The 20,576-nt window shown below is 41.5% G+C and overlaps 1 protein-coding gene across 1 annotated transcript in view; it reads right to left on the bottom strand.

Moving 5' to 3' along the window:
- KIAA0319L (KIAA0319-like ortholog) overlaps positions 1-20,576 on the bottom strand; it is a 137,850-nt gene that overhangs the window by 18,416 nt on the left and 98,858 nt on the right. Inside the window, exons 6-12 of the mRNA XM_011955345.1 lie at positions 16,118-16,215; positions 11,502-11,589; positions 9,456-9,548; positions 7,172-7,304; positions 3,022-3,250; positions 1,348-1,471; positions 525-657 (exon numbers count right to left, since the gene is read on the bottom strand). Coding sequence (XP_011810735.1) covers positions 525-657; positions 1,348-1,471; positions 3,022-3,250; positions 7,172-7,304; positions 9,456-9,548; positions 11,502-11,589; positions 16,118-16,215 — 898 coding nt within the window. The remainder of the gene's footprint in view (positions 1-524; positions 658-1,347; positions 1,472-3,021; positions 3,251-7,171; positions 7,305-9,455; positions 9,549-11,501; positions 11,590-16,117; positions 16,216-20,576) is intronic.

Raw genomic sequence — 20,576 nt, 5'->3', positions numbered from 1 at the left:
GTTAGGTAATTTCAATGTAATTAGAATTATTTTGATTACTGCCTTTGGCCTCTGGTTAATTTAATTGGTAAATGGTGTCTTCAAGAAAACAATAACAGAGTAATGCTTTCATTTTATAGATGTATTTTCAATTTCTCTTAATAGCTGTTCTGCCCCATCCCCCGTGCCAGCCTTACCCAGTTAATTCTGAGCAACACTATTTTTCTGCTCCATTACCCCTTCCATCCTGCCTCTCAAGTGTAATTAAACTCTGCATTTTAGCAGATGGATTGTACCTGCAAAAGCACCAGGATCGCACAGTACTACCTGGAGACTAGCTGATGGCAAGCATTCTTTTTTTCTTACAAAAATTATTTTATAATATCATTTTCTTGGAGTTGAAGTTTGGAATTGCAAACATTTCTTCCTCAGTCACCCCACTGGATAAGCCAATAAGAGCAAATCAACTCATAATAGCAAATAAAACCTTGCTCTTCCAAGGTCTGGAGGCTTTGCAAAAATAAGGATTTTGTGTCAATACTCACTGTGTTTTTTCCCAGAGATAAGAGATAATTTTCTGATCATCTGAGCTCTTGCTGCCATCCAGGGTTGTGCTATCCACAGGAAGGGTCAGCTCTTTATCTGGGCCTGCATCTGCCTGAGGAGGCTTGTTGTTTTCTGGAAGACAAAGAATTAGAGGTCAAAAGCAGCCAGTCCAGGTGGGAAAGGAGAGGAACCAATTGGGACATATGTTCTGGAAGCCATGGACTCTGCCTCTCAGGCCACAGAACTGTCAGATACTGTGGGAGATGTGGTTACCATAGGGAGCACACAATAAAGTATATAAGACTGAAACATACATATCAAGCAATTCTGACAGAAACATAGTAGAACATAATGAAGTTATAATGCCATACTAAATTTGAACTCTAATGCTAAGGGAGTTCAAATGAAAGGATTTGAGTGACAAGACAGGACTGTCCTGAGGAAGTGAGTTTTAAGCAGGCCCTCAGAGGATGCGGTAGTGGGTTTTGGTGCAAAAGTAATTGCCATTGAAGGGAATGGCAAAAACCACAATTACTTTTGTACCAACCATAGGATTTGGGATGGCATAAACTCTATCTCCTAGGTCTCCTTGAAGGTACCAACAACTAGCCAAGGAAAGGGCACAAGCTGAGGCTGGGAACTATCCTTCATCTCTAGCTATGAAGAAAGCACAAGGGGAAGAGAAACTAGCAGTCACCTGAGGCTCCATGGATCGGTGCCTTCTGCTTCTACCCTCATACACCTCAGAACCCAACCCTCTTTTCTCCCAAGGTTAAATGGACCCACCAACAGAAGAGCCTGAACCACAAGGCTGGAGCTTACCAGGCTGCACAATAACAGTCACTTGAGCAGTGGCCTGCTGTCCTATTGTGTCAGTCACTGTAAGTTGGTAAGTGTAGTCTCCTTCTTGCATTGCAGAGAGTTGTAAGGTTGGTGTCCTAACACCCTACAAATACAAATACAGAAGTGGAAAAGTAGACTCCCAGAATCACAACATCACACAAAATTCCTACTCTGGTAAAAACGATTCAGTTTTCTAAACCTAAGACCTAAGATGGTACTGGGCTATTACGTCCCAGTTCAGCACATGAGTGAATGTGGAGTCAGATACCATGAGGCACCTTGCTAAGGCTTTCCCTCTTCAAGGAAACAACCCTCTCTGACACAGCAGCAGTTTCAAATAAAACCAGAACTCTCATGAGAGAGGTGAGTATCGGGAAATGTGCAGAGATTACCAAGGCCAGTCTCTGCGACTCAAACCAGAAAGAATACTGTGAACATACAATAAATGACCCAGATTTTAAAACACTGTTTAAAAAGATCCTCTTCCTACTGAGGCTGCACAGTGCTCCTGACAAAACTGTCTCAGTGAAACACAGCAGCAGCTCAAGATGCTATAGAACACCATACTGTCTCCTTCAGATCTATACAGGTTCTGCAACAACCTAACACAACATTTAGACAAAAGCCAGGCAAAACAGAGGCTTTAAGTGAGGTCTTCAATCTAGAAATATAGAATCTTGAGTATCGGGACATTATAAATAATTTTGGGCAAACTTCCAATGCAGGAACTTCCTGTGGAGCAGTGGGCAAAAACTAGTAGCCCATGGGCTGAATCCAGCTTGCAAACATTTTGTTTGGCCTGTAGTGTCTTTCACATTGGAAATTTTCACATGAAGGTCTCAATTTCTTTCTTCTCTTGAAAAGCTGGGCTATCAAGCAATGTTGGGACCATCCCTCCATGTGGCAACAACCAGCTGGACCTGAAGAGCAGATGACTCCTTTAGTCAGGGCTTAAGCTCTCCAGTTCAGCACAGCCACCATCCAGTTTTCTTTCTTCATGTTACCTGCCTGGTGACAGAACTAGTCTCTCTTCTTAAGCATCTATAGAGGAAAATACTCACCATCTAGTCAATCTACTCTAACTTGTTACAGAGCTCACTGAGATTTGCACCCTTGTAGTTTCTAAATAGTTTGACTCTCTGGAGTCATCCAGAACAACTAACATTTCTCAGTGTTTTCCTCTAATACTAAACATTTAAGATAAAAATCTTTTTTTTTTTTTTTTTTTTTTTTTTTGAGATGGAGTCTTGCTCTGTCACCCAGGCTGGAGTGCAATGGTGTGATCTCGGCTCACTGCAACCTCCACCTCCTAGGTTCAAGGGATTCTCCTGCCTCAGTCTCCCAAGTAGCTGGGATTACAGGTGCCCACCACCACGCCCGGCTAACTTTTTATATCTTTAGTAGAGACAGGGTTTCACAATGTTGGCCAGGCTGGTCTTGAACTCCTGACTTCATGATCTGCCCGCCTCAGCTTCCTACAGTACTGGGATTACAGGTGTGAGCCACCACACCCAGCCAAGATAAAGACTTTTGCCATCACATTAATCAAAGGCCCCTAAAGCTTTCTCAGTTTGTTTGGAGGTTTCTAAAAATGCAGTCCAGCAGCTCTACTTCTCTTGAGCAAGAAAAAAAATAGGAACCATTCCCTCCTACCTGCATCTCCACCACTTTCCCTTTGCTGCTTGGGCTGAGTGACCACTCATAGCTGGTAATGCCATGATCATCAGTGCTCTGGTTCCCAAAGAGGGTGATGGAGTTTTGGGGCAGGGTGATCACTTGGTTGGGGCCTGCGTTGGCCACAGGGGGGTAATCCACAGCTTTGTTCACTGTCAGGTTTGCAGTAGTAGAGTTGGTAGCTCCATCAGAGTCTACTACAGTCAAGCTATCAGGGCAGAGAGAGAAGTGTGATCAGGGATGGGTTTAAGGAAAGAGGAATACACATCAGAAGACTGACAATTAAGGCTAAGAAATACCAATGTGGCAAGGTTACCTATTCTTACCCATTCCTATTGGAAAAGCAGAAAGTACTACTAGAAGCTAACACTGACCGAAGTTTTATGATGTGCTAGGCACTGTTCCAAGTTCTTTATATCTCATTAAATCCTCACAACAACTCTATAAAGTATTATCCTCATTTTACTCCTCACATACATGAGGAGAAAGGCAGAGGCCAGGTACATTGGCACACACCTGTAATCCCAGCACTTTGCGAGGCCAAGGCATGCGGATCACCTGAGGTTGGGAGTTTGAGACCATCCTGGCCAACATGGTGAAACTCCATCTCTACTAAAAATACAAAAATTAGCCAGGCATGGTGGTGCAGGCCTGTAATCCAGCTATTTGGGAGGCTGAGGCAGGAGAATTGCTTGAACCCGGGAGGCAGATGTTGCAGTGAGCTGTGATTGCATCACTGCACTCCAGCCTGGGTGACAGAGGGAAACTTCATGAAAAAAAAAGGAAGGAAGGAAAGAAGGAAGGAAGGAAGAAGGGAGGGAGAGAGGGAGGGAGGGAGGAATATAACTTGCCCAAGGTCATACAGCTTGAAAGCAGTGGAATCAGGTTCTGAATCCAATCAATATGTCTCCAGTCCCATTTTCTTCTAGTGCTGCCTGCATGCATCTATGTCCTGAGACCTTTATAAGCATTGTCTGATATGGCCCTCATAACAACCATATAGAGTAGGCATCACTAATCCCACTTTTATAAGAGGCTTAGAGAGGCTAAGTAACCCATCCAAGGGCTATATAGTGAGCCAAGATACAAGCCCAGTTCTCTGATTCCAAAGCTCAGAAACCAAATCTTAAGAAGAGGTAATTCTTGGTCCCTATTTCCTACACTACGTAGTGCAAGCTCTGTCCGTGGCAGGCTGTTTTCCCATCATCCTGTTCCAGCTGTGTCTATATCACAAGGATGGACATCCTAGGCAGACAGCCTGCAGGACGAACCAGGAGGGCTGGCTCCAGTAAGGCAGGAGCTTGAAATGAAAATGAATTCTCCTACGCAACAGTCCCACAATTTGTGCCAGTGAGACACAGGATTTGCAAAACGAAAAAAAAAAATGTTCATTTATAAGAGCAGGCTTTTACCTAAATAATGCCTTCCAGCTGAACAGCCTAAAGCTTCTCATGCCACCTCAAAATGTGAGCATAAGCAAGCAAGGAGGTTTGGGATCTTTCCATTTTGCTGACAGAAAGAGGAAAAGCATAGAAAAGACATATAGTTTGTTTAAATCTCACCACCAGCCACAGACAGGGCCAGACACCAGTGGGGTTTTATCCTGCAATCTCACCTTTTACCTATGGTGTGAAGGGGATTTTTGGTATTACAGCCTTTAGGAAAAAAGCACAAAAACCTCAGACACACAAACATGCACCAATCAGCAGATATCTGAAAAAGAAACATTTACAGAAGTTTTGCCTCTTTTTCTAGTTTCTCTGTTGTTTTCACAGGTTTGGGGGTTTTTGTTTTTTGGTTTTTGGTTTTTTTTTTTTTTGAGATGGAGTCTCGCTCTGTCACCCAGCCAGGAGTGCAGGGGTGTGATCTCGGCTCACTGCAAGCTCCGCCTCCCAGGTTCACGCCATTCTCCTGCCTCAACCTCCTAAGTACCTGGGACTACAGGCACCTGCCACCATGTCCAGCCAATTTTTTTTGTATTTTTAGTAGAGACGGGGTTTCACTGTGTTAGCCAGGCTGGTCTCAATCTCCTGACTTCGTGATTGGCCTGCCTCGGCCTCCCAAATTGCTGGGATTACAGGCGTGAGCCACCGCACCCGGCCTGTTTTTTGTTTTTAACATACGCCATTTGTCTCCTATGTCAGGACAAAAGCACCTTATAGACAGATAGCAAAATGGCAGCTGCCCATTTTCTCTTTCACCTCAAACAGTTCCTGGCTTGCCTGCAATGATCCTGAAACCAAACAGCAGCTGACTACAGGGCTAAGGAAAAAAGGCTACTGCCACGTAAAAGTAAGAGATGAAAAGGTGTGTGAATTACTAACCTTAATGCTAATCAAATCCAATCATACCATTTCATAGATTTTTTGTAAAAATAAGGGCTAGAAAAAAAAAAAATCACTCTCATACCCCATCCACTAAAAAACCTGTAGGTTAACCTTGTGGTTAAAAGCTTAGACTCTAGAGTTAGACTGTTTTTGTGACCTTGGGCAAGTTACTTAACCTCTTTGTTCCAAAATGTCCTAATCTGTAAAATGAGGATAACCATAATACCTGTTATAAGAACTAAATGCAATACTGCCAGCAAAGAGCTCAGAATAGTATTTAGCACACAGTAAATGTTCAAGAAATATCAGCTATCATTGTTACTATTTTTTAAAAGGATCAGGAGATCAAGACCATCCTGGCTAACACGGTGAAACCCCGTCTCTACTAAAAATACAAAAACTAGCCGGGCAAGGTGGCGGGCGCCTGTAGTCCCAGCTACTGGGGAGGCTGAGGCAGGAGAATGGCGTAAACCCGGGAGGCGGAGCTTGCAGTGAGCTGAGATCCGGCCACTGCACTCCAGTCCGGTCGACAGAGCGAGACTCCGCCTCAAAAAAAAAAAATAAATAAATAAAAAATAAAAGGATCAACCCGGCCCAAGCTGAATTCTGTAAATAGAAAAATTCCTACATTAGAACTCTAAGGTGAAAACAAGCTCAAATTTCCATTTTAAGCAAAGTAGAAGGCTCCAATCTTGTTGTACTGGCAGCTACTTTTCATTCACCTGAAGTGTTGAATCGATGGAAATCCTGCTAAGTCAGAAGTTGTATATTGATTTATATGGTAGGTATTGTGCTAGGATACTCATTTCTGTGTCCCTGGCACCATCTAAAAATTTGGTTAATCTCAGATTCATGGGAAGACAGATAAATATGAAAAAACTGTCACACTATGGTAAATGCCACATAGAGGCCCTGAGTGCAACAGGGAAAGAGGAGAGCCATATTCTCTCCTGTTTGGAGGGATCTCAGAGAACCTACTGGAAATTGAGGAGGTTCTTAAGGATGGGTAAAACTTGAACAGATTAAGAGGGTAAGGAAGTATGAACAAAACACATGGATCAAGTCAAGGAGTGAAGCAGAATGAACCCTGACTTCAGGGTTAGAAAATCTGCATTTAAGTTCCAGCTGTGAGACCTCAGAGAAGCCTCATTTTTCTTAGCTGTCAGAGGAAGATAGTAGCATCCATAGATCATATTTGTATGATACTCATATATTAATACAAGTGCTTTTTAACATACAAGGAATTATGCAAATATAAGGAGGATTACTCTAGAATCAGCTTCAAAGCTTTAGTGATCACTCTAGAATATCAATACCAGCTCCCCAAAAGTACTTTCTTTCAATCAAATTCCCCAAAAATCCCAACAGAGAATGAAAACCACTAGTTAAATGTAAAGATTATGAAGTATCGTAAGCTGAAGAAGCATTTTCCAAAGGGAAGAAAAAAATGAGTAGGTTCCTTCAGATTTTGCCTGAGAAAAGGCAAAGGAAGATGGGCCTTTTCATTTAACAACAGAAACCCTAAAAAAAATTTTTGGAGACCTGCCAGATAAGGCTTGAGAAAGATTAACTGTGGCAGATCCTGATCTACTGTATAAGAACCTTTGCCCTAGAAAGTTACCATTGTTGTAATCACAATCACCATAGGGCTCAGAGAACCAGTGGGACCAAAAGCTGTATTATCAACCAATTCCACAGTGAATTTGATATTTGTCAAAGTTACTCATATAAGAATGTAAAACCCATGAGATGAAAAAAAAAAAAAAGGCCTATAGTAAACTTGAAGCTGAATCCTAGTTTACCTGAAAGTGTAGTTCCCAGGAACGAGTTTACTTAGTTTTAATATGGCTGTATCTTCAGAAATCTTCTCTTCTCTCAGAGGCCCCTTAAGTTCTTCCCAATGGTACTGCACGATTTTATCATCATCAGTGCTTTCTTGACCATAAAGAAACATCAGTTACAACACGAGAATGCTTGGTCTTAGCACTTATCCAGTTTACACAAACCAGGACAACGACCCAGAGATTTGAAGCTAGGAAAACTTCATGAAATTACAGACTATCTCTCCAGAACGTTTCTTCCCTAGGAACACTGGGTTATTCTGCCTCTCTATGTATATTCCACTACGTAGTTTTCCAAGGACTCCAACACAGGCAACCTTTGGTTAAAATACTACTGCATGAAGAAAGGAAAATCAATAATTCTTAAACACATGAAAAAATACCCAACCTCATTTAAAAGAAATGCAAATTAAATTCACACCTGAGATAGCATTTTTTTCTAACCTATCAAGTTGGTAAAGACCAAAATTTCATAACACATTATATTGGTAAAGGTGTGGAGAAAGATGACCTCTCATTAGTCATGGTATAAACATAAACTGACACAACTTTTATAATGAGAAATTTGGCAACATTTATCTCTGCTCTGCAATTCTTCTATGAATTTATCCTGCAAATGTACATGTGTTAAACATCATGTTTACAAGATTATTCATGGTAACATTGTTTGTAATAGCAAAAGAATGAGAGTAATCTAAATGGTCATCAATAGAAATTGATTGAAAACAAGTAAGAACTCATACAATGAAATTATACATCTATATGATGGAATGCTACTTAATCATTTTTTAAAAAAAAGAATAACTATCTTATGTGTTGATTTAGACAAATTCTCCAGGCCAGGCATGGTGGCTCACGCCTGTGATTCCAGCACTTTGGGAGGCCAAGGTGGGCGGATCACCTGAGGTCAGGAGTTCGAGACCAGCCTGACCAACATGAAGAAACTCCGTCTCTACTAAAAATACAAAATTAGCCAGGCGTGGTGGTGTGCACCTGTAATCCCAGCTACTCAGGAGGCTGAGGTAGGAGAATCACTTGAACCTGGGAGGTAGAGGTTGCGGTGAGCCAAGATTATGCCATTGCACTCCAGCCTGGACAAGAGGAGCAAAACTCTGTCTCAAAAAAAAGGAAAAATTTTCCAACATATGAAAACAAGCATCACACATAACAGCACATATAATGTGCTTTCATTTGTATAAACATAAGACAGAAGGACTATATATGTATTTTCTTATATATGTATAAAATATTTCTAATAGGATACATAAAATAATACCATTGGTTGTCTGGAGGAAAACTGCACAGTTAGGAGACATGGATAGTATGATTCTTTTCACTGTACACATTTGCATATTATTTAACTTTCACCTATTCAAAACTGTAAAATAAAACAGTACAATGTGAGCCCTTTCTACCACTCTCTATCACAAGGGCTTCTTCCTGTTCTCTCTCTTCCCTCTTGGCCTACAATCATCCTCCTAGCCTCCCCTTCTTGCCAGCAGCATCAACACCAAATGCTTAACCTTGTTAGAGGGTCCTCTACTAAAGCTGTGACTGCCTCTGCCAAAAACCATCAGTGGTGCCAAGATAGTCAGGGTAAAGAACCTTAACCGGTTTCAAAAAATCAAAACAAAACAAAACGAAAAAGCAAATACTGGTGAGAAGATAGGTCTGAAACCTCTTGCACCATATAGCCACGATTAAGGGCAAACACCCACAAATCCTCTCAGGCCACTCACTGGATGACAACTACTCTGAAGAGCAAAATGTTAAGGAGCCAGACCAGGGTGTGGAGTGCATTCTGTGAGTGTCTCCAGGAGGAGGCTGATGAGAATCTTGTTAGGCAAGTGATGGCTGGGTAAAAGCTCCTCAGTCAGGCCTCCCAGTTACTTGATTGGAAGGAACTTTGGTTCTATGAATGAAAAAGGCAACTCCAACTAAGCAAATATGAAAACCAGTGAGCTTCAACTAAAATCATGCTAACTACATGCATAATTTCAGTTTCTTACCATTTCAAAGTGGAAATATTACTTCAAATAGGCTACATGGGGATTTTAAAGAAGGCCTGTCTGGTGTGTTGCTTTTCAGTCAGTTGCTTCAGATCGTTGGCCTTCCCCTAACACAGTCAACATGACTGGCCTAAACAGATCGCAGACATAGCTGGTCCCAAATCTTCTACTAGAGTTTTCTACCAGAGTACACGGTGAATGTTCTTCTAAAACATCATACTTAGACAAGTACTCACGACTGCCATCAATGACTGTAGAAGTGGTTGGCAAAGAGATCTCCTGGAACTGAGGTGACACGATAGCAACAGGAGGCTGATTCTTACGGGGCTCTGCAAGAAAGTGACCCAAAAGAAATTGGGAAAGGGGCTTCAGAAATTACAGGAGGAGCAGGATGTATCTGAGAGGATTATAAATCAATTTCCATTCCATACGTTACTGGTCCCTAACTTTTTTGGCACCAGGGACCAGTTTTGTGGAAGACAATTTTTCCATGAATGGGGGTGGGGGTTGGGGGTTGGAGTGCAGTGTGTGGTTTGGGGATGAAACTTCCACCTCAGACCATCAGGGATTAGATCTTCAAAAGGAGTGTACAACCTAGACCCCTTGCATGTGCAGTTCACAATAGGGTTCATCCTCCTGTGAGAATCTAATGCCATCACTGATCTGACAGGAGGCAGAGCTCTGGCAGTAGTGCTCATTCACCCACCATTTATCTCCTACTGTGCAGCCCAGTTCCTAACAGGCCAGGGACTGGTAGTGGTCCATGGCCTGGGGGTTGGGGGCTCCTGCATTACATAATTAATGACTGAATCATCACCACACAGGAGAGTCACAAGACCAGATTGCCATTCTAACATAAGACACTTGGGAGTATAAAAGCCTCTTCCAAATCTGACCATTCCTAAGACCATGCCCTGTGTATTCTTTCAATGCTCACGTGCTATATAGTTGATGAAAAGTACTACAGCAGCAAGTGACTCCTTTCAGCCAAGCTTGACTAGAGGCAGACAACAAATAAGCTTTGGGCAATAAAGGCCTTGGCAATCTAACTGTCCCTTGGCACAGACCGTGCTGAAAAGCTGATGGGTGGTTTCTCAACCATGCTAGAGTTCCCTGTATGTGAACTAGCTATGGGTTAAGTGATGTGAAGGTCACAAACCACTCTGGTCCACCCAAATGACTGTGTGCTACAAATCCATGGCCTTTTCTTTGCAAAATGATCAAATGATCTTGATGCTGATCACATTTTTAAGAAGGTGAAAGGATTATCTTGGCTACACAGTTCAAGGAATGAAAAGAAAATCTATTACCAACAAAGAAAAGAGTATTGAGGATGTATGCTGTATATTTACCAAATATACTGTTGATATGGTCTGGCTGTGTCTCCACCTAAATCTCATCTTGAATTGTAACTCCCACAATTCCCACGTCATGGGAGGAACCTGGTGGGAGGTGATTGAATTATGGGGGCGGGTCTTTCCTGTGCTGTTCTCGTGATAGTGAATGAGTCTCATGAGATTTGATGGTTTTAAAAATGGGAGTTTCTCTGCACAAGCTTTTTGCCTGCTGTCATCTACATAAGACGTGACTTGCTCCTCCTTGCCTTCTGCCATGATTGTGAGGCCTTGCCAGCCACGTGGAACTGTAAGTCCATTAAACCTCTTTCTTTTGTAAATTGCCCAGTCTCGGATATGTCTTTATTAGCACCATGAAAATGCACTAATACAACTGTCCAACTTCTCTTAAATTTCTCTGAAAATGGAAAATAAGATTCCTTCCTACTGCACTGTGATCTACCTACAGTGGTTCATTTTAAAAGAATGATAGGATTTTGTTACCAAGGTGAAAGAGACTGGTGGTGTTTAAATGAGGAACTCTGTGTACAAAGACCCACATCTCTGGAAAGAGATCAGAAAGAGCTGGTCACTTGGCTGGTTCTCCTTCTGCACGCCTCTTCTAGGCTCTTGGCTTCCCTGTGTCTGTTAATTACAACACATGGTCCTCTCTCAGCATGGCCCACTTGAAGAAGTAGTTCTCGGTAAGTAAGTTATTGCTTAGGCCATACTGCACTGTGGGCCATGTGTCCAGTTCAGCATTCCAACTACAGCACTGTGGAACAAAGTCTGTATTTTGCTATTATAACTGTTAACCACACTGAACTAGGAATTGCTGAATAAATATATTACAAAAAAAAAGGGAATCAAAAACCCCCTAATCAAATCTGTCTCCTCAGGAGTCCTGCAGAGGGAGGAAGGGAGACACAATCAGGGCTGAAAACATACCTGGCTTGACTGTCACGTTCACATAGCCTTCCCCATGGGCATTCTGACCCTCTACAATCACTTTGAATTCATACAGGCCTGGAGTGAGCTGCAGAAGTGAGAGAAGATCTCTTAGACAATCACAAAGAACAGGAATTACATTTAAAATAAGATACATCTGAACTTTCCCAAGCTGAATCTTACACTCTTTCCTTCCCCTGTTTCCAAAATGGAAAGAGTCAACTAGCCTGTAATCCTAGCAATTTGGGAGGAAGCAGGTGGATCACTTGAGTTCAGGAGTTTGAGACCAGCCTGGCCAATATATGGTGAAACCCCATCTCTACCAAAAATACAAAAATTAGCCAGGTGTGGTGGCACACACCTGTAGTCCCAGCTACTTGGTAGGCTGAGGTGAAAGGATGGCTTGAGCCCGAGAGATGGAGGTTGCAGTGAGCCGAGATCATGTCACTGCACTCCAGCAAAAAAAAGTAAACTAGTTGAAGAGATAAACAATGAACTGAAAAAAAAAAAAAAAAAGGAAAAAAAAAAACTTTAATGTGAATCTTATGACTAGCTGACTCTAGAACAACAGAAGGGATTTCAAGTATCTCTATACTCCCATTTTCTTTTCAGAAGAACATTAAAAGGACCCAAATATCCCACTCCACAGAGTTACGAAATTAAAATAATCATCACTTCAAAGAAAAACATTTTGTAAAGATACTAAATAGTTCCCAAATATCTGAATATTTTTCCCTCCTGATTTTTACTAATTTATAAACTTAATATAAAAGAAAAAAACAAAAAAGTACCCAGTATATCACTATCATAACACATCAACTTATCGAATTTCTCCATTTCCTTCTAATCCTTGACCACATATTAAACTAATAGTTGTGTACGGCTCATTCGTTTAACAAATATTTACTGAAACCAAATCATGTACCAGTCATTGTCCTAGGCTTGTAGTTTGGATATGAATAAGGTAAGATCTCTATCTTCAAAGAGCTCATATTTCAGTGGTATTCAAAGTTCTAGCTACAATTGAGGTATCAAACTTTCTATTGTTCTTTCTTCCATTCATTTAGCATGAACACCTTCCCTACTATAATACAGTCTTTTTTTTTTTTTTTTTTTTTTTTTTTTTTTGAGACAGAGTCTCACCCTGTCATCCAGGCTGGAAAGCAATGATGCAATCTTGGCTCACTGCAACTGCTCCCTCCTGGGTTCAAGTGATTCTCATGCCTCAGCCTCCCGAGTAGTTGGGACTACAGGCATGCACCACCATTCCCAGCTAATTTTTATATTTTTAGTAGAGACGGGGTTTCGCCATGTTGGCCAGGCTGGTCTTGAGCTCCTGACCTCAGGTGATCCACCCACCTCGGCCTCTCAAAGTGGTGGGATTACAGGCTTGAGCCACCGCACCCGGCCACAATCTTTTTAATATTTATTTTAACGACCACAGAGTAGTACATGAATAAGTGTGTCAAATTTCACATAAGCCTTTCAAACTGTTGGACACTTGGGTTGTTTCCAAATTTTTACTATTATAACTAATGCTGTAATGAACATCTTCCAGGCACTTTTTTTTTTCCTTTTTCTTTTGAAGTATTTTTTTGGGGGGTAAATACTAATTGAGCCACAAGTAGCATCTTTGGCTACTTCCTCTTTATAATACTCTTCCTCTTGGCTTTTACTTCTGTGCCCACGCTTCACTTCTTTCAGTTTCCTCTACCCTCCATCCCTTAAATGATGGGTGTTCCCAGGATTCCAACCTCAGCCTGCTTATTTCTTCACTCTGCACACTCTCCCTGGTTGACTTTATCTATTGCTGTAGCTTCACAAATCATCTCTTTGAGGCTGATATGCAAATATATCTCTCCAGCCCAGACTTGTCTTCTGACCTCCAGTCCCTCTCCACCAGCTACTAACTGGGCAACTCAATTCAGATGTCTCACGGGTACCTCAAACTCACTCTGTTCAAAAATGAATTAATAATCTTCAAACTGCTCCCTAAAACTTGCTCCTCCTTCTGTGCTCCTCATTTCAATGAACATCCACCCAGGTATCTAAGCCAAAAAGCTAGAATTATCCTAGACTTCTCTTCCCCAACATCCCCAACCAGTTCATCAATCATCAAATTTTATCAAGTCAAACTCCATATTATTTTTCCAATCTATTCACTTGTCTCCATCCACACTGCCATCACCTGAGTTCTTAACCACTTGTCAAAGCACAATTATTAAAGGTATGGCCTGGCCGGGCGCGGTGGCTCAAGCCTGTAATCCCAGCACTTTGGGAGGCCGAGACGGGCGGATCACGAGGTCAGGAGATCGAGACCATCCTGGCTAACACAGTGAAACCCCGTCTCTACTAAAAAATACAAAAAACTAGCCGGGCGAGGTGGCGGGCGCCTGTAGTCCCAGTTACTCGAGAGGCTGAGGCAGGAGAATGGAGTAAACCCGGGAGGTGGAGCTTGCAGTGAGTTGAGATCCGGTCACTGCACTCCAGCCTGGGCGACAGAGCGAGACTCCATCTCAAAAAATAATAATAATAAAAAATAAAAAAATAAATAAAAGTATGGCCTTTAGAGATGGAAAGCTCCAGTTCAGACCTACCATTTAATACCTTTGTGAACTTTGGCCACATCACTTCATTTCTCCAGTTTTTAGTTTTGTCATTTGTAAAAAAGATAGTAATACCTACATCCTGGGATTGTTATGAAGATTAAAAGAAATAAGTGTATAAAATAATCAGCACTGGGTATGGCACATGGTATGAATTCAACAGGTGGTTTTTATTTTTATTTTTTGAGACATAGTCTCACTTTGTTGCCAGCCTGGAGTGCAGTGGCATGATCATGGCTCACTGCAACCTCCACCTCCTGGGTTCAAATGATCCTCCCACCTCAGCCTCCCGAGTAGCTGGGACCACAGGCATGTGCCACCACACCCAACTAATTTTTACATTTTTTGTGGAGCTGGAGTTTCACCATGTTGTCCAGGCTGGTGGTTTTCAATTTTACTTATTTAGTTCTTTTACTCAGGCTATTATCATTTTACACCTAAATTTTTCAACAGATTCCTCACTGACCTCTATAGTTTGAGTCTTATCTCCTCCAATCTGTAGTCAGGTGATTTTTCTAATCTGAAGATCTAAACATGTGTTTCTCTTGCTTAAAGCCTTTCAAGGGCTCTATATTCCTTCTGGATAAGATTCAAAGTCCTTAATCCAGCATATAAAGCTTTTGCTCCATCTGACCCCTGCATCTTTCCAACTTAGAACCACATATCAATTCCCTTTTCTCCACATTTTCTCTCTCATTTTTGGCCCAGTGGACATGTTGCTTCTTCTGCTTGAGGTATTATCCCTTCACTCTTTACCTAGTAAGTCAGTCACTCTAAGAAATCCACTCTACCTTTCCAGGGCTTCAAAGACCCTCTGCACTGACCTAGTGTGCCACCTGTTAAAATCACCTACTTCCTATCAGTATCACCTACTAGACTCTATTGTTCTTGAACATTAAAATTATGACTAATTCACTGGTAAATCCCCAATGCCTGCCACATAACCAGTGTACAATGAATAGATGTAGAATGAAAGACTAAATGAGTCTGCTGGGTCAAAGAATACAAACTTTTTTCTTAGAGAAAGGATCTCACTTGGTCACCTGGGCTTTAAGGCAGTGGTATGATCATAGCTCACTGTAGCCTTAAACTCCTGGGTTTTAGTGATCCTCCCACCTCTACCTCCTGACCAACTGGGACTATAGGTATGAACCACCACACCCAGCTAATTTTTTATTTTTTGTAGAGACAAGGTCTCACCATGTTTCCCAGTCTTGTCTCAAACTCATGGTCTCAAGCAGTCCTCCCACTCCACCTCAGCCTCCCAAAGTGCTTGGATTACAGGTGCAAGCCACTGTGCCCAGCTAAATACAAACATTTTAGAGCTGTCAATAACTGTACTTAGGCTGGGCATGGTGGCTCACACCTGTAATCCCAGCATTTTGGAAGGCTGAGATGGGAGGACTGCTTGAGGCCAGGAGTTCGAGACCAGCCTGGGCAATATGACGAGACTCTGTCTCTACAAAAAATACAAAAATTAGCCGAGTATAACGGCATGACCCTGAAGTCCCAGCTACTCAGGAGGCTGAGGTGGGAGGATTGCTTGAGCCTGGGAAGTCAAGACTGCAGTGAGCTGTGATCACACCACTGCACTTCGGCCTAGGTGACAGAGCAAGACCCTGTCTCAAAAAAAAAAAAAAACAAAAAAAACAAACAAAAAAAACCCAAACCTATACTGAATCCCACAAAGGCTGAGTCAATGTATGCAGTCATGTGGCCACAAATAACCTAGCTCATCCCAAATTCTAAAATCCTTAAGTTAGCCTTAAAAGCTGTTTAGTGTGTATTTTCAGCCACCACTACCATGCTGGTACAGTCTTCTTACCAGAAATGAAACTTTGAGAATCATACACTAACAAATACTGGATGTCAGCCAGTCAGATTTTTGGAGGATTCATTTCTAAAAGACTGTTTACAACTTAAGTGTAGACAGAAAATCATATGATATTCATTTTAGAAAATAGTCAACTCCTCTACCTTAGCCCTGCAAGTGAAAGGAGGCAAATTCACCTTCGATAGTTTGAGGATCTGGGAATGTTTCCCTTCCATTTCTCCACTGTAGTCTCTAGGATGAGTAATCAGCTGCCAGTCGTAGGTGTAGGTTTCTCCTATAGAAGGGCAGTTACAAAAATCATGAAAACACACACCTACACACAAAGAGGACAGCCACAGAGCCTGCCAATAACAAATCTCTTCTGATCTTGACGAGGCTTTAGTTTTTAAGATTTCACCCCAAAGCCTGTAGGGAAACCAAACCATCTGCTCAGAGAAAGAGCGAATTCTGCTGACTCAGCTACAGTTAGGGCTTCTTCCAACTCTCTCCCAAAAATGCTTATTACTGCCCTACACCTACCCTCTCAGGGCCAATCCACCCTGAAAAATAGCAGGTTGCTCATGGTGTGGCCTACCACTGAAAATACATGTCCTACCAACCATTATAGATGAACTCACTGGGAACAAAGGCCATTTTCTTGCAAAACTTCTTTTGCAACAAAGAACAGCAATGACTTCTAAATAACGTGGTTCAAAAATAGCTTTTTACAGAGTGCTAACAATGCTCATCTCACTGAGGTCATCACACCCTGGTGAGTTAAAAGAGCTACTTCATTCCTGCTGAGCTAAATAACACACTGCGGAAGATGGTAGGGGATGGCCCATTTAAAACAGGCCCAATGAAATTAATTAAAATCAAATGAAGCATTAAATGGTCCCCATTTGCAGGTCAGACTATATCACTAGGTAGCGCAAGGGTAGAATTCCATCTAAATGGCATCCCTCCCCAGAAAAAGTTGTCTTACATTTTTTGGATCAAAATACATTTCTGGCTAGGGAAGGGAGGGCTTTGGTAGGAAGGTTTAGTTTAAATTACTAACCAAAAGTAAAAAAGAAAAAGGGGGAAAGAAAAAAACCTTAGCAGAGAGAGGTCATCTTTTTCTTATTTCATGAGTTCAAATGTTAAAATCAGTACACAGAACCTAATTCCAATATATCCTTCATCTGAAGACCAATTTTATTTTATAAACCTGGGAGACAAGATCTTCCTTCCTTCCTTCCTCCTCCAAAACAAGAATTTTTCTGGCCAGTTGTCAGCGCCAACAGCTCTCACAAATGTATATAGTATGTAGTAGTTAGGTTACGAGAGGAGAGGGAAAGAAGCAGCACAAGCAGGACTTGTACTCAGAGACATTTCTTCCAACTGTAGCTGGAAATTCTTTTCCACATAGAAAACAGTTTGGGAACAGATAATTTTATAATAGCTAAGGCTAGCAACATAAATTTCAAAACAGGACAATATTCCTAGGACAGAAAAGCTCAGGGGATGAATTATGCCTCGCAGGCAGAAATATATTCAAAGGTAAGAACAACTGAGTGTAACTCTATTAGAAAGAGTGCTGGTTGCAGTGACTGAGGACAGTCATTCGTTTGTTTTATTGATTGATTGATTGATTGAGATGGAGTCTTGCTGTTGCCCAGGCTGGAGTGCAGTGGTTTGATCTCAGCTCACTGCAACCTCTGCCTCCCGGGTTCAAGTGATCCTCCTGCCTCAGCCTCCCAAGTGGCTAGGATTACAGGCACGCACCACCATGTCTGGCTAATTTTTGTATTTTTAGTATAAACAGAGTTTCACCATGTTCGCCAAGCTGTTCTCAAACTCCTGACCTCAAGTGATCTGCCTGCCTTAGCCTCCCAAAGTGCTGGGATTACAGGCCTGAGCCACCATGCCCAGTTGGACAGTGGTTTTGAAACTGGACCTGGAGGGATCCTAATGGGCTGCCATAGAGCAGGAGAGGGATAAAGAGCATGCAGAATTGGTCCTGCCTCATCACCCCCAATCTTTGAAAATTTGAAACCATCCATCTCATATATCCAGTAAAGGTGGGAGAACCTGGGGAGAGGACAGGAGAAAAGAATCTATTTCCTTTTTTTTTTTTTTTTTGAGATGGAGTCTCTCTCTGTCACCCAGGCTAGAGTGCAGTGGCGTGATTTAGGCTCACTGCAACCTCCGCCTCCAGGGTTCAAGCGATTCTCATGCCTCAGCCTCCCCAGTAGCTGGGATTACAGGTGCCCGCCACCACGCCTGGCTAATTTTTAGTATTTTTATAAAGTAGAGATGGGGTTTCACCATGTTGGCCAGGCTGGTCTTGAACTCCTGACCTCAGGTGATCTGCCCACCTCGGACTCCCAAAGTGCTGGGATTACAGGCATTGAGCCACTGCGCCCAGCCCTTTTTTTTTTTCTTTTTGTTTTTTGAGACAGACTCTTGCTCTGTCACCTAGGCTGGAGTGCAATGGCACAATCTTGGCTCACTGCAACCTCCGCCTCCTGGGTTCAAGTGATTCTCCTGCCTCAGCCTCTCAAGTAGCTGGGATTACAGGCGCCCGTCACCACACCCAGCTAATTTTTTTGTATTTTTGGTAGAGATGAGGTTTCGCTATGTTGGCCAGGCTGGTCTTGAACCCCTGACCTCAGGTGATCCACCTACCTCAGCCTCCCAAAGTGCCGGGATTACAAGTATGAGCCACCGTGCCTGGCCAAAGAATCTATTTCTAAACTAATGTGTTTTGAAACACTGATGATAGTAACAAGATGATAGTAACCCATAGAAATGTACATGCAAATATGGGTTAGGAAAGAAAATACAGTAGAGGCAAGCATGTCTTTCACAAAAGAATGGAAGTAATCAACAGCTCAAGGCAGTTCCTCACCTCCAACTTCAAAGGTCACTAAACCCATTCACCTTAACTTGTCACCAGAGGAAAAAAGGAAAAGGCTTCTCTAGAGGAATGTGAAATGACTTGATAAGGAAACCTCAATTTGAGAGCAGAAATATAGAACAGACAGGGCATTTTGCTTCTGGAAAAGTACTTTTTGCATTAATATACTATTTGGTATTAGGCCTAGAAATGAAGAATACTGTATTGGAGATATGTGTACCCCCCATCCTAAATAGGGAAGGACATTCTACTTGACTAACCTTTCAATGAGAATAACACAAACCCAACTCACTCAATTTCCATCAAAGTATGTACCATTCATGTCATAAATAGTCTTAAGAGAACCCATATATGTTTGTAAGTCAAACTTTGGTATATTAACATATACTTCAAAGGTGAAAGGAATGTTCATATTACAAAAGTTTTCTTAAATAATGAAGTAATCACCCCTAATTTAGATATTTTATATACCTGAATTTTGTGTATCATATTAGGCTTATCTTTTTTTTCCCCCAGGGACAGGGTCTCACTATGGGAAACAATGGTCCTTACAACAGTCCTGTGAGGATAGGATATCACCTGGGTATACATAAATATTTATGGAATATGAGAGGTACTATATAATGTAGGGTTTGAGATCATAGGCTTTGATGTCAAGCTTGGGTTCAAATCCCAGCTGAGCCGGTCATTATCTGTGTGAATCTAAGTAAATGACTTCTCTTAATTTCCATTTCTTTCTCAGTAAAATGGGGGTAATAATTCCTACCTCATAAGATTACTTTAAAGGCAAAATGAGATAGTAGATAAGTTACCAGTTTACTGCCTAGCATATAGCTGATGCTAATTAATACAGAACGTATTTATTAGGTTGTATTATATCCATTTTAAGAGAAAGAAACTGAGACTCAGATTAATCCATTTATTTTGGCCAAACAACCAGTAAATAGCAGATGTAGAACTTGGAAAGAAGTTATTCAAGATGACTGCTAATATAAATTTATAACTTAAAAAATATATATATATTTTCCTGACAGGAAGTCAGAGGAGGGAAAAAGATAAGGGCCAGGAGTGGTAGTGTATGCCTGTAGTTCCAGCTATTAGGAAGGCTAAGGTGGGAGGATCTCCTGAGCTCAGGAGTTTGAGACCAGCCTGGACAACACAGCAAGACTCTATCTCTTTTAAAAACAAAAACAGTTATCCAAATGTAAGGGGATGTTTACCTTTAAGTGGTTCTTGGAGAACATATGCATTTAATTGAACTTCATTCTTAGGCAGGGTTATCTGGACACTCTCTCCAGCAGATACCACCAGTTCCTTTATAACTGGAAACAAAGTAAATATACCAGAGATAAGAAATAGATCCAGAGTGTCTTATTTCTCTTCTTCTTTTGTGATCAAACTCATTTCATGATCAATTTTCAGCTACTGCCATCAATTACTAACCTTTCTTCTACTCTCTAATTGCTTGAAATTTGATTCTGTCCCCCCTTTGCCATTGAAAAGGATCTTTCAAAACTACTTCTTAGTAAATCTAATAGCTGTACCATAATACCCTCATTCTTCATCTCACATCTCAGTGGCTTCTACTACTGCTAATTGCCTCCATCTTAAAGCTCTTGGTTATCATGATACCATATTATTCTATTTTTTCTCCTTTTTTTCCTCCATTGTATTTTTTTTTTTTTTTATACTTTAAGTTCTAGGGTACATGTGCATAACGTGCAGGTTTGTTACATATGTATACTTGTGCCATG

The sequence above is a fragment of the Colobus angolensis genome, unplaced genomic scaffold, assembly GCF_000951035.1.
Source record: "Colobus angolensis palliatus isolate OR3802 unplaced genomic scaffold, Cang.pa_1.0 Scaffold4, whole genome shotgun sequence".
NCBI classification, from domain to species: domain Eukaryota; kingdom Metazoa; phylum Chordata; class Mammalia; order Primates; family Cercopithecidae; genus Colobus; species Colobus angolensis.
Note: the sequence above shows the minus strand (reverse complement) of the source record. Positions and strands in the feature narration are given on the sequence as shown.